Genomic DNA, 13,868 nt, shown 5'->3' with positions numbered 1-13,868 from the left:
ATAATGATAAAAATAAAACACAAATAAAAGAAAACAAATTAACATTTTGCATTTTCATGAGAAACCAACAAAGAATATATATATACATATTATACATAAAAATGAACAAGCAAAAAGCTAACGCAAAGTCACAAACATGTATAGAGATTTTCTCAGAAAGATTTATAACAAAATGATATATTCGCAATCAGTAGGTACCTAAGGCTGTAAGCTTTTTTACGAATCAGTTGAAGGAATTTCCAGTAGAAGTTATAAAGTATAATGTTTTTTTTTAAACTGTAATTGTCAACAGGAACAGTTATAGTTCCTCTGTGGTTCAGGAAGTCAACATTTTCTCAACTGCACAATAGTGCTGTCTTTTTTGGGGCTCTTTGTGTAGTTTATTTTTCAAGGCAGGCACTTCACAAAGTCTTCTTGCAATGATTGTTCACTTTTGGTTAAGTCAAGGGAAGAAATCTCTGTGACCTGTTTGGTGAACAAAGTGACTTGATCAAAGTTATGTTCATCATCCTCTAGCATAACACTGCAAACTACCGACATCGTGGATTCTTTTCCATTGTATGTTTTTTTTTTGCAGTTTGGGCATGTGTTGTTAAGTAGCTTTTTTCCAAAACAAGTTTTGTTTGGACAGCTTTCATATTTCTTGAAGGATGATAATCCTATGACACTTGCTGTTTTTGATCCTGTTTGTTTTGGTCTAATGACAGATGTGAATGGTGAGACATCAAGCTTCTGTAAAACAAAGATGAAAAGAAATACTTGGGTAAAGATCACATAATCAGTTAATATATGAACAGAATTATTAACACAGTATTTTGTTTCACAATTTTGTATGTTTGTTGGTTTGGTGTTTTACACCAGTTTCAGCAATATTTTAGTCACATCTTTAGTTTTCATTTTTTTAGACTGATTGTACAGCAAGTTCTTTCAACTTGATATAAGTTCTTTTGATGACTGCTTCCTGGAAATTTCAACTTATATAAGTTCTCTTGATGACTGCTTCCTGGAAACTATCAGTACTCATACTGAAAGAAGGGACCGGCGGTTTTAGGATTTTGTGCTGTGACCTCCGGGTTAAGAGTGTCACACTCTATTCTTGAACCACTGCACCACTTGAATGATTTGACCTTTCCTGGCGATAAATGCCACTAAATGTGTTCATAAGGGTTGGCTAGACTTAACTTTGATTCAGCTAGTTGAATGTAAAATAGAACTTAATGAAGGATTAAAGCATACCGTAACAGTTGTGTACTTTCTTCCTGTTAATTTAGGCTGACCATCAGATGTAACTGAACGTACTGCATTGGCAATGTGAACAGTATCTCCAACGTTTAGCTCTGTCTCTGCCACATTCCTCCAGAAGGCAAATGCTATACCTGATGTAGTGTCACCGAGATAACCGTTTCTGACATATATCTCAGCGTTAGACATGGTTTTAACAAGGGTGGCATCGTCTATCTGCAAAAACACAAAAAAGAATGTGTACATATAAATTGGAAGGGAACAAAAATGTAACGGTGGTTTTAAAAGCACTTGCCTGAGGGCTTGGGCTAATACACTGTCTGATTAGGGTTGAACATCTAGCACCACACTTGAGTGCTATCCTTTATTCTTTTATATTATGCACAGCCAACTGATTTATTTACAAGTTTGATAAAAGAGTTCTGCACAATAAAAAGTTGGTGTTTGTTATTCATTGTGTGACCTACTTTTTGACACGTATGTCAAACTTTCAGACTCGTTCTAGAAATTACGATTACTAACATAAAGGCCAAGCTTTATGATGACTGGACGTAAAACTTTGCCCTGAATGGGAATAATTTATATTATAGGAATTTGGTTAGACTTGATCCGTGCAACACCATTTTTTACCTAATAAACATAAATATTTTTCAACATGTTCTTTATTTAAAGAATGTTGATATCTGAATGATCAACTTATTTGAGAAATTTATTTCATTTTCTGAATTATATCATTTACTTCTTCTATAATATGACAAAATATTACAATTTAGTACCTCTGTGACTTCAGCTGTTAAGGTGAATACTGTCCCCTCATGTTTTCCTTCCACCTCAGCAATAGTCATCGTTGGTGCATTGTAGCTTCCTGACAGCTGTTTTGCCATGTCCATACCCTGTTGCTTGACAGACTCTGAGACTTCAATCTTAGGGATCATTAACACTTTACAGTCATTGGTTATCACCAGTTCAGTGGGTTTTGAAATAAAGTTCACCAGCATAAGTGAATGTCCAGTTTTGATGAAAGGAAAAGATGCTTTATTGTATACCGACATTTTACGGTAGGAAGCAGTATCAGCCACCACCGCTTCGATAACATTCATCTCTCTGTTACTAGCATTTCTGTACTGTCTTGGTTCCTCAGCATGCACAACATAGACTCTGAGTGGGTTAAGGCATCTAGTACCATCCCTGGATGAATCAATGTGAAGCAAATCAGCCTGCATAGAAATCAGAAGAAATCAAAATAGGTAGGTTATAAACAATATGTGACATACACAAAAAGATATGATTATGAAGTATTTCATGAAACATGAATAAAAAACAGCCTCAAACAAAATCAGATCATCTCAAAATTGTTTTTGTTTGTTTGTAAATGGTGTTACTTTAACATTAGGCGATTTCAAACTTTTACAAGTTAACTTTCTATCTGATAAAGACAGTCAAATGGTTGTACAGTGTATGGGTGTATCCATCATATTGAAATCAGCAAAACTTCTCAATCAGAATATCTTTTGGGTTTAACAAAGGAGGTCAGAAATATACTCAAAATATGTAAAACACAGGCAAGAACATGTGTATATGTCAGATTCAAATCAGACAGAGTTAGTGAATGTTTGGATATTATGCTGTATGTATTCAGTATTTATATAGAAGGGTATTATGACCCAAAAGGACTCAATTGAGGACTTGTGTTCAAAAGTTTTTGATTTTATTGAAACATGCCAGCCCTGCTTCTGTAAATAGCCAACTTTTTTCACATATACCATGTGACAACATTTTGATTAAAGGTTACTCAAGCTTTCTACTCATGTACAACATTTTTAAATAAATATTCATTCAACAAACATTTAACGTTTTAGATACAGAATAAAATATTTTGTTTCTTAAGTAAGAAATAACTGTTTTTTTTATTATTATGCGTCCTAAAGTTTCAATGAATAAGGTAATGTTTAGCGGCTACAATCAATTTTTCATATGATATGACATCTTTTTCAAAGCTAATTTCATACATGTATGCATTCAACCAAAAATGCTGTATCTAGAGTGAAAAATAGGTTCATCTATTAACTGATATATTTATATTTGGTCTAGTGTTTCAAACCACATCACCATGTCTGAAATTCTATATAGACTTAAGACAAACATTCTGAAAAAATTCTATAAAATCTCCAACTAAAATCCTGGGGAGTGTGTTCACAACTCGCTATTTTTCACCTTAGGTTATCCAGATTTTGTATTGCTATCAAATGTCGTAAAGATTCAATCAAAAATTGGACCTCTGGAGAAAAGAATATGTTGCACTTCTTAAATGCATGACCTTTGAGATATTTAAGTATTAAAGACTTTGACATGTTTCATTTAGATACACTAAAAATAGTGACAATAATGTGTATAAACCAAAATTTCAAGGACTTATAGATGGACTGACAAACAGACGGGAGTTAATCGGAAGTCTGGCTAAAAAACTGAACAAAGCACTAATTATTAATGCAAGTGACGAGTTATGTGTAATAGAATTATAGAAAGTGATGACTTGATCATCTTAGACCTTGAGCTGACAATAACCCCCCATCCCCCCCTCTAGGGATATTTCTACGCTATGATTTTCTTAAAGCATATAACATGAGCTATCATTCCAGAAATTCTGCCATCTGGCAGTCGGGTTCTTTTTACGTTACAGCCTACTTTATACGTTACCATTAATAATTTCTAGAAAATACTGACTGGCACTACAGTTACCCATAAATGGTTTACTAGCTACACAATATATCAATATATAAAGACAGAATATACAGATCTATATCTTGATGGTAAAATTGACACTTATAGGGATGTGCTTTATGTTATCAAATGAACGTTACCAAAAATTGTGACGAAAATAGAAAATATAACTATGTGATTTTATATTTTATTTGAAATGTCTATGTCAAAAGTGTTATAAAAAGAGGTTGTGGTTATAACAGGTAAGAGTTTGACATAATTTTATCGATTGTGAAATATTTCTATTTATTACGAAAAAATAAGCGATAAAGTATAGTAAAGAAGATAAAATGATAAAATGTTGACAATATGAGTTTCAAATTTATAAAAATTATTTTTTTTACAAAAGTCGAAAAATATTTGGGATATAATAAAATATTTTGTTTAAACAGATATGTAACATGTACAAATTCCATAAAAAGGTATTGTATATTTTAAAACGTATAAATATATCACAAATTATAAATCTATGTAACGAAAATTACTAATTACATAAATAATATATAGTTTTCTTTAAACAAGATTAATAGAAAATAATTTTTCATGATCGTGAAATGAAACTGATTTCATTGAATGGAAAATGAAATGAATTGAAGTAGAATGAAATAAATAAATAAATAAATAAATAAATAAATAAATAAATTACAAATGTGTGAAATGATTTGCAGAGAGTGAGTGCTCAAACTTGTTTCATATATATGGCACCTTGGAATTATTCAATCAATGATAATGCTACAGTCCAGCATATGTTAAAAACGTCAGTAGATGCAAGTAATGAAGTTAGCCAGAAATATACTTTAGTGACATGTGACTCGGCTGTTGCTAAGAAGGCATATTCTTTGGTTCTGCAGTCTAGAGATGGACTTGGTAACATAATTGTTAGAATGGGTGTATTTCACACAATCTGCTCTATATTTGGGCCTGTAGGAAAATTAACGAAGGACAATGGTCTTGCAGAACTTGTAATAGAATCAGGAATTTGTTCTAGTGGTTCACTTGATAAAGTATTACCAGGTAAACGCTACAACCATACCCTAATTGTACACAGGACAGTAATGGAAGTTCTTGAGCGTTTGCTTCTATGCAAGTTTGAAGAGACAGAACCCCGCAACGAAAGCATTTAAGAAGGCACTAATATTTCAGAAACAGACTGAAAGTTCATGCAAAGAAAAAGTGTTTGAAATAAAAGGAGAATTTCAACAGATGTGAGCAGTTCAAATCAGAAATCAGAAAGGGTGAAAGTGGCAAAACTGCTCAATTTTGGTTAATGTATGTAGACATAATTCACCTGATATTGTTGCTCTTCAAAGCAACACAGATTTATGCTTTTGATTTACATATATCATCTCTGTACAAACGGTGCTCTTTGTTCTTCGCATTTGACCGCAGTAATTATGCCCGCTACCTCCTCGTTTACCTGTTAACATTGATGAATTTTGATCCAGGTGCAGAAGAGCTACTCTAATGTAATGGTTTTAGTGTATCTGGGTCTTCTGTACCGGCACTGAGAAATGCAGTTGATATTACTACAGAGCAGACAATTAACAGACATGCAAAGTCTGTGGTTGGCATACTTGGTTTCAGTAGAAACTATGCTGCATATTTCCATTGGTGCATGACCCGTCATTACAGCGCCAGGTATGTTGAAGCAACACTTCAGAATGCAGACGTACATAGAGAAGACATGTCCGACCACGAAGAAGTATAACTTTTTCAGATAGGCTTGAGTGAAGAAGTTAACAGGATTATGATGGCATAGAATCCTTCACGAACCAATTCCAGGCCGAAAAAATAAAACAACAAAGATAAAATTTACTGCGTGTGGTCTGGTATTCATGCGAAAGCAGAAGTCGCTCATGACCTTAAGGCAACTGAAATAGGTGTAAAGACAATGGATGGATTATCAAAAGAAGATTGATTGAAAAATCAGTGCCTTTCCAAGACCCCATTAAGAGAAGAAAAGTTAATATATTTGCCACAGCTGAAGTTAAAAGGAAAGAAACCAGTCCTCAAAACAAATACTACAGATAAGAGCAGAACGTAACGTGTATGAACAATTGGTACTTTTAGCTGTTCAGCACAGCATAGATCTAGAATTGACACTTTCTTTTCCTTTAGCACCTGTCACCTGGCCGTTACAGCTTCTGCGACTGAAATGCCAATGAAAACAGACAAGTCAAAAAATACTTCACCATGTAGAGGCTGCAGCCATCAAAAAAAGATGACATTGTTTTGTTGATTGACAGTAACGCCCTGCTGCAAAGCTTAGTAACCATCCCTGCAACATTCCAAGACGTAGCCAAAGCTGTGTTCATTCAACTACCTAAGACAGCTCGTGTCGATTTTGTAACTGACACTTAGAGTCCTCAGTCGATCAAATCATATCAGCGTGGAAGACGTGAATCTGTTCCAAATTCTTACGTGTCAGGAGTAAAGACCAAAGTACCATGTGACTGAATTGCATACATGTCAGACAGTGAAAACAATATTTTCAAAAAAACGAAATACTCTTTTATTTTACACTGGAACAGGCAATACGAGACGCCATATAAATGCTCACAACATCTTGATAAGCAAAGGAGAAAGAATCTGCTCAATTTTGCCTACAATACACTGACTGGTTGAAACAACCAGTGATTTTGTTCACACAGGGAAAGTTATTCCCCTCAAATTAGTAGGAAAAAAAAAACAGGTGTATGTTGCAACATTAGCAGAAGTAGTTCATACACATCACTGATCAGATGGACTGAAGAATACAATAACTCAATAAACTTATATATGACATGTTTCTTGCAAAGTATCAAGTACGTGCTGGCAATGTCCCGAGTACATATAATGGTATGGACATGAGTCTAGTTGAAATTGTGACACATCGGCACATGTGACTGATGACTCTGATGATGACTATGAAGAAGTAGAGATGACCAATATAATTGACAACATATACGAAACAGACATTGATTATGACGACGTAGATGCCTGAACCCCGCAACTTAGTTGTTTCTCAATTTTGGTTTATGTGAATTTATCTGGTTAAACAGATAAGCGGTTATAAGCATGTATTTTTCAGTTACTAAAATACACATTAAGTAACGTATCATAACGTAGGTTACAATGTCAGTGCTGTGCTATATGCATTTTTATATCGAACTTGATAAGATATTTGCATTATCTAAGTTTGAAATAATTATAAGGATTACATAAACAATCTATTGACTGAGAAATGAAAATCTATATATCCTAACTTTTAGTAACGTATATAATAATGGTAACGTACTTGTTCTTAAAACTGTTGAACAACAAATTTTTAAACACTAATGTATTGTGTATCTGAAAATACTATACTTTAGACATATCTGATATTTTCTGACAATTAAACCTATTGAAGTAATTGATACGAGTATTTTTTTATAAATTATAATGGTAACGTAAATTACAAAATGAATTGATCTATTTAGAGAACAAAACTAGGCGGGAACATTGACAACAGCATATTCTGCATATCACTGAACCCACTTGCTAATGATTCTGGTTATTTCTACCACATAAATCACCACATTCCAGTTCTATCATTTATTAAATAACTGTTAAGGTAACGTAAATAACAGGCTGTAACTCATAGAGAACCCGCTTGCCAGATGGCAGAATTCAGAAGTATGATCTACATACAAGGGGCTTCAAAACTAATGGGGTCTACAAAAATCCATAGAGGGGGGGAGGGTTTCACCTTCCAGCTCTAGGCCTATCTGCCTTAAATTTGGAAATATCTAATGACAGTATTCCAAGGCCCTGTAAGGACTTGACTCTTGACAGCGCAACATAGGCTTGTCCCTTGGCAAACAAGGTGTTACCAACAGACACCACTATTCTCTCACATGTGATGCCTTGAACTTTATGGATGGTACAGGCCCAAGCTGGCATAAGTGGAAACTGTGTCCGCACCAATGAATGTCCATGATAATAGAATTCCTGGCTAATTCTTGTAATTTCAGCTGCATTGTAATCTGAATTTAGGAACAATTTTCCAATGCTCCTATCATCAAATGATACAAGAACGCTTGACACACCATTTTCATCATTATACAGAATTTTCTCAACAAATCCTAGTGCACCGTTCACAAGCCCTTGATCAGTTGCAATATTCCGAATTAACATTACCCTTGTGCCCCTAGAAATGTAAAGGATGTTTGGAAGACCTCCAGCATCTCTATCATCCTTTGGGATAAACTGATTAATGTTCTCGCTTTCAGATACATCAACAGAAGTGAACTGATGCTCAGCCATGATTCTTAGACAATTTACATTATTTAAGTTTTGCTGCTGTCTCCATTAAATGCTTCAACCTCCTTTAATGTTGGATACACCATCAATACACCTTCAAAATCAACACTGTCCTTGTCTATAATTCGAGACATTAAAGTATTAATATCACTTCCTGCCAAGACCCCTTTGCGAATCCGATTGAGTAATTCACAGTAATTAGTATCAGCTACTTGACGCATATTTGTTTGTAAAATGTAAGTATCAAACAAATTCCACAATATGTCATTTGTAAAGGCAAACTGGCCTCTTACTGGTCGAAGTTGAAAAAAGTCTCCAATTAAAATTATATTTATTCCACCAAAATAATCATCACAGTCTTTTATATCACAGAGACGTCTGTGAATAAACGTTAACATTCTACTGGAAACCATCGAGATTTCATCTATAATTATTGTGTGTACTTGTCTGTAGTATCTTCTAAAATACTGCAATGTTTTATCACACAGTTTTTTTTGTATGAAGGTTCACAGCCATGCTGCACAGGTAGTCGTAGAGAAGTATGGATAGTTCTTCCTTGAATGTGTTTCGCACACATACCAGTTGGACCACAGACCATAACAGGATCTGCTCCCGGAAATGATGCAGTGAAACATCTCAACCACTCAACAGCAATTTTTATCAGATGTGACTGTACCTCCACCTCCTGATATGAATAGTCTCAATGGGGAAGAACAACTTGATTCAAAATGCTTGCGTATCACATTAAAAACAGTCTTCTGGTCATCTGTTAATGTTTGAATATTATCGTTTATTTGCCTTTCTGGCATAGAACTTACTAGTAGTCTATGGAAGTTTTCTGTTGTATCAGAATCAACCGACATCATAGTTTCAGAACTGAGATTGTCCAAGTTTTCTGCTGATAAAGATGCATGTTCTCTGGACACTTGTTCGTTATAATCTTCAGGAATAAATTCTTGAGTATTTGGAGCTAGTACATCATAAACTTCACTTGATGTAACACGCATCATACTAACAATACGTTCTATATCTTGTAAGTAAGACTCAAACTCAATGTCTTTTAAACAAAAATTGTCATATTTATGCATAAATGCTTCTTTAGCATTTTCATAAGGATGTAATAATTCCTTTTCATCTCTAAATGGCAAGTGTAGCATTAATAATGAAAAAAAAAATACTGATTCGTATTTGGAAGAAACTTGGGAGTGCGTATTATAACTGGTTTTCTTCTAAGTTGAAGAATTTTGTTTAAGTTTTTTAATTTTATTCTTTTCTGGGACCTACTCGAAACATTTACAGTTTCAGATGATGAAGATTTATAGTAAGAGGCAAACTTGAACAATGACAAATGTTCCAATTCGTCTGGACGATTAATATAATAGTCAATTATGTTTAAATAGAAGACATCTGTGCGGTTTTCTGGCAATTTTTCCCTTTCAATGGCAGGTAGAAGAACCTTGTATCGTTCAGATTCTGGCCTAGTGTTCACAAAGCAAACAGTACGAGATGACCAAACTAACTGCAAATGTCCAATTATGGCAACTGCTTCCTGAGCACTTAAACGTCGTGTCTTCAATACACAATTTCCAATAAGATGAAGTGTTTCCTCAATGAAACTGAATGAATTTGTGAATCAATATTCTGGAAGACTGCAGCTAAATATTGCTTTAAGTCCTCTGGTTCAGCTTTGGCGACGTAACTGCACACATAATATGCTAAACCATGGACACCACTCACCATCTGAATGTCCATATTTGCTCGCCATCTTTTTAGCAAATATGGATTATAAGCATTAACAAATCTATCAATGTTACTTCTTTTGGTGTCATAAAATTTTCCTTTGAAAAAATTGTTACTGAAGTCCACATTTGAAATAATTTTGTCACATTTGAAGGCTCTCTTGGAAAGCCAAATCTACAGTCCTTGCCTCTTTTCTTACAGCTGTATGTGTGAGAATGAATTTGTAACCTTTTAACTAAGTTGTATAGTTCTAAATCGTGCTCCTTAGAAGGTAGCCTTGTAGATATTATTTTATCAATAAAGTTAACAATTTGAGCATGGGTACTTGTCGTCAAAGACGGAGCATCTTTTATCCATAGAAATATGTGAAGATGTGGACTTCCTCTGTTTTGATATTCAACTCTTACAAAATAATCTTTAACCACACCTAGAGGCTTCTTCTTACCATTTATGATATACTTAAAAAATGCTTTCCATCTGCTTTCAAAATGTAAGGAAGTAAGAAGTGGATCACTGCGTATGTCATTATTAATGACTTTATCGTGTATGACATCTTCATATAGTTTATTCTCTAACAACATTTTTAATTCTGGCCAATGACAATCATCAGCAGATAATGTAACAAAGAGTGTTGGTGGACCTAAAGTTTTGACTGTTGCTAAAAGATTATTAAGGATGTCTGCCCAATAAGCTACTGTGCCTCGAATATTTTTCATAAACATAAAAGAGCACTTTTTAACAGATGAACTGATGGAATTTGCTGAAGATAAATCTGCAACCGTTGGTGTAATATTAACAGGATTACCTGAAACATTTTTCTTCTTCAGTCTCATCTGAATGTTGATCAGGTCAGTTAATTTTGTTTGTTCCATGTGGTTGACAGCAAACAAAAGGTATGTGATATTTTTTCGCCATTTGTCATCCTTATTGTAAAGACGTTGTTGAAAGTAATCCATGGTAGTTATGCGGTAAGGTCTTTCTTCAGAAATGCCACCTTTTCCAAGTGGAAACAACCAAGGAAACGCTAGCTCCTCGCCATAAGGAATATTCGCTATCCAAACAGGGCTATCAAATTTTGTTGGAATTACTAGTTTTTTTCTGTTACATATTACAGACTCGACTTCAATACTGGGTATGGAAATATTGGTTTTTGTAGTTACAGATTCTGCACAGTGAGAAAGAAACTCTGAAAGATTATAGCTAATTGATGAGTCACATGTTCCATTAAAAACATTTTCAGAACTACTGAATGAACTGTTAACCACAGGGTATTTGTGATATAGCTTGTTGTGCTTTTTTAACCAGCCTAATGCAGTTTTTACTTTTCTCCAGTCGGTCATGTTTTTAATGTCTATGACATTAGATGACCCATGTTGAGGTTCATGTACAATAACAAATCTATCACTTCTAAAATTTTCCATCTCTTGCAGGAAACTTTCCACGTCAAGAGGGAAATGAATGGCCAATCCTTTCTCCGCATACTGACCGCCTGGAAGTACAATTAATGTCATATAAGTCTGAATCTGGCTAATAAGTCGTCTTTCAATAACTGACAACTCTGATAAACATTCAGGAACATCAACAGTGTCCATAGAATTATACATAGACTTTGGTGGAACTTTTTCTTTCAAAATAAACTTGCAAACATTTTGAACATAATGCACTACTTGCATTAATGGATACAACACCTGTTTCTGTCTGCAAAGTAGTATCAGTACTCAAATACAACCTTTGTTTTGCAAACAATATTTTTTCACATAGGCGACAAAAGTCTGCACCTGTTTCACGTATAGCAAGTTCATATGTTTTATTATCACCTGACAAACTGTTTATATCAACTGTTGGTACTACAGTTGAACAGTCTTGTGAACATGTTCCTTGCAACTGTTGTGGATGAATCGAAGCATTACAGAAGACAAAGGCACAGTCACTATTACTTTCCGGATTTAAATTGGAAGATCCCCACTCAGGTTATATGCTAAATATTGATGGTTTCTTTGAGCTCTATGTTGGGCACAGTCACTGTCTACATTTAAGTTTGAAGAATCTCCACTGAGGTTACATGTATAACCTGAATATTGATGGTTACTTTGAGCTCCATGTTGGGCACAATCACTGTCTACATTTAAGTTTGAAGAATTTCCATTGAGGTTACATGTATAACCTGAATATTGATGGTTTCTTTCGGCTCCACCTTGAGGAAATACCTCAAATACTACTGGGGTCAAATTGTACAATAAACCATTGTAATTTTCTATTAATAATTAACAGTATCACTTAAAGAACTTAAAATTATCAATGAAGATGAACCTTCAAACGCCATATGTCCTCTGTCATCTCGCGAGTGGGAATCAAAAATGAACCAATCATTAGAATCATTCAATTGAAACATTGCCACTATAGACTGCCCAAATGTTGCAAGCAAACATCTGGAAATTCCTATACCCACAGACAATGCATTTCTAATATCAATATTTCCAGCAACATAATTATTACTATTATCTGTCTGTGAGACAATACCATACAACATATCACAATAACTATGAACAGAAACATCCTGACCCTCCAAAGTTAACTGTTCTGGTAATTCCCAGTGGCCTAAATAACGTGGTACAGGATTACTTCTATCAGAGAGTATAATCTGAGTATATAAATGCGAACCTTCCTGCACTATTCTATCCAACAGAATTGCAATCCAATTATGTGGGCTTGGATTGTATGTATAAGTAATAAATAACGCAAACAGTGCAATAGCAGTGCACTGGTAACCTGCAACACTTGACATAATGTGTCCTTTGTGAAAGGTCCCAGAAATCACTCTTCGAGGCATTTTAACTGAAAAGAACTTACCATCTATATAGCGTTCCAAAATGCTAGTTTAGTTTACAAATGAATGCCAAGATCTTGTTGCAAGTCAGTCTGTCTTTGACTTGGGAATCCACTGAAATAACATGTAAGCAAACAGTAAATACCAAATAAAACAAGTGACCGAGTATTGCAAGCAACACAGTTAGGTCCCGTTTTCACTATTTCCGTTGCCATGGTAACCACAATTTTGGTCCGACCACAAAATTAATATATCCTGCATAATCTCGTTATTTATATTGCCCTTTATCCAGATGCCAAGTTTCGTGATCCTAGGCTAGTATCTTCAATACTTATGAGTTATCGAAGAATCCAGCTTTTTGGTTCGGACAGACAGACACAGAGACAGACGGACAGTAAACCTAAAGTCCCCTCCGGTGAAATTGGTAGTGGACTGATAAGAGGCTCAAACGGAAATGGTCCGAAGTGTTTCACCTGAAGAAAACCTTTCTTCTAACTAGGCTTTGTAAAACTTTTTGTCGATCAAAACATAATATACTTAAAAAGTTTTCTTCTATAATTTTTTGTCACACACAAGAAACAGATTAACATCAGAATCAATAAATCAAATATATTTCTGTCTGTAACTGTTCAGGCAACGAAAAGGGCCAAGGATGGTGATAAAGAAGAATTTATCCTTCTGGTACTGTCTACCGGTGCAAATCGAAAGCAGCGGAAAAAATTGACCATGTAATACTTCACTCAGGCGCACTTATTTACAAATTTGTTCCTACATTATTTTACCTTACACATCTGATGTGCATGCCTACGGGTAGTTTAGCATTTTTATGAGTCATATCACCCATAGTTTATCGTTTCTAAGTATATCAGTGAATTAAATAGCGCTCTCTCGTATTCTATAAATAGAACACATCGCAGAGATACCATAATGCAACGCGCGAATTGCGGACAAGGGACCGTTGTTTATATATAACGTATATATACTAAACTTTTATATTAACCTTTCAGTAAACTTCGAA

The 13,868-nt window shown here is 34.6% G+C and overlaps 1 protein-coding gene across 1 annotated transcript; it reads right to left on the bottom strand.

Annotated features, from left to right (window-relative positions):
- Nucleotides 1–267: 267 nt before the first annotated feature.
- Nucleotides 268–13,083, bottom strand: LOC123557453 (uncharacterized). Its single transcript, XM_053544762.1, has 4 exons — nucleotides 12,874–13,083; nucleotides 2,019–2,459; nucleotides 1,237–1,458; nucleotides 268–732 (listed from the first exon to the last, which is right to left on the bottom strand). Exons 1-4 carry the CDS (start codon nucleotides 12,874–12,876, stop codon nucleotides 388–390), a joined length of 1,011 nt encoding a protein of 336 aa, XP_053400737.1. The 5' UTR covers nucleotides 12,877–13,083; the 3' UTR covers nucleotides 268–387.
- Between the last annotated feature and the right edge of the window lie 785 nt (nucleotides 13,084–13,868).

The sequence above is a fragment of the Mercenaria mercenaria genome, chromosome 5 (genome assembly GCF_021730395.1).
Source record: "Mercenaria mercenaria strain notata chromosome 5, MADL_Memer_1, whole genome shotgun sequence".
In the NCBI taxonomy this organism is placed as follows: domain Eukaryota; kingdom Metazoa; phylum Mollusca; class Bivalvia; order Venerida; family Veneridae; genus Mercenaria; species Mercenaria mercenaria.
Note: the sequence above shows the minus strand (reverse complement) of the source record. Positions and strands in the feature narration are given on the sequence as shown.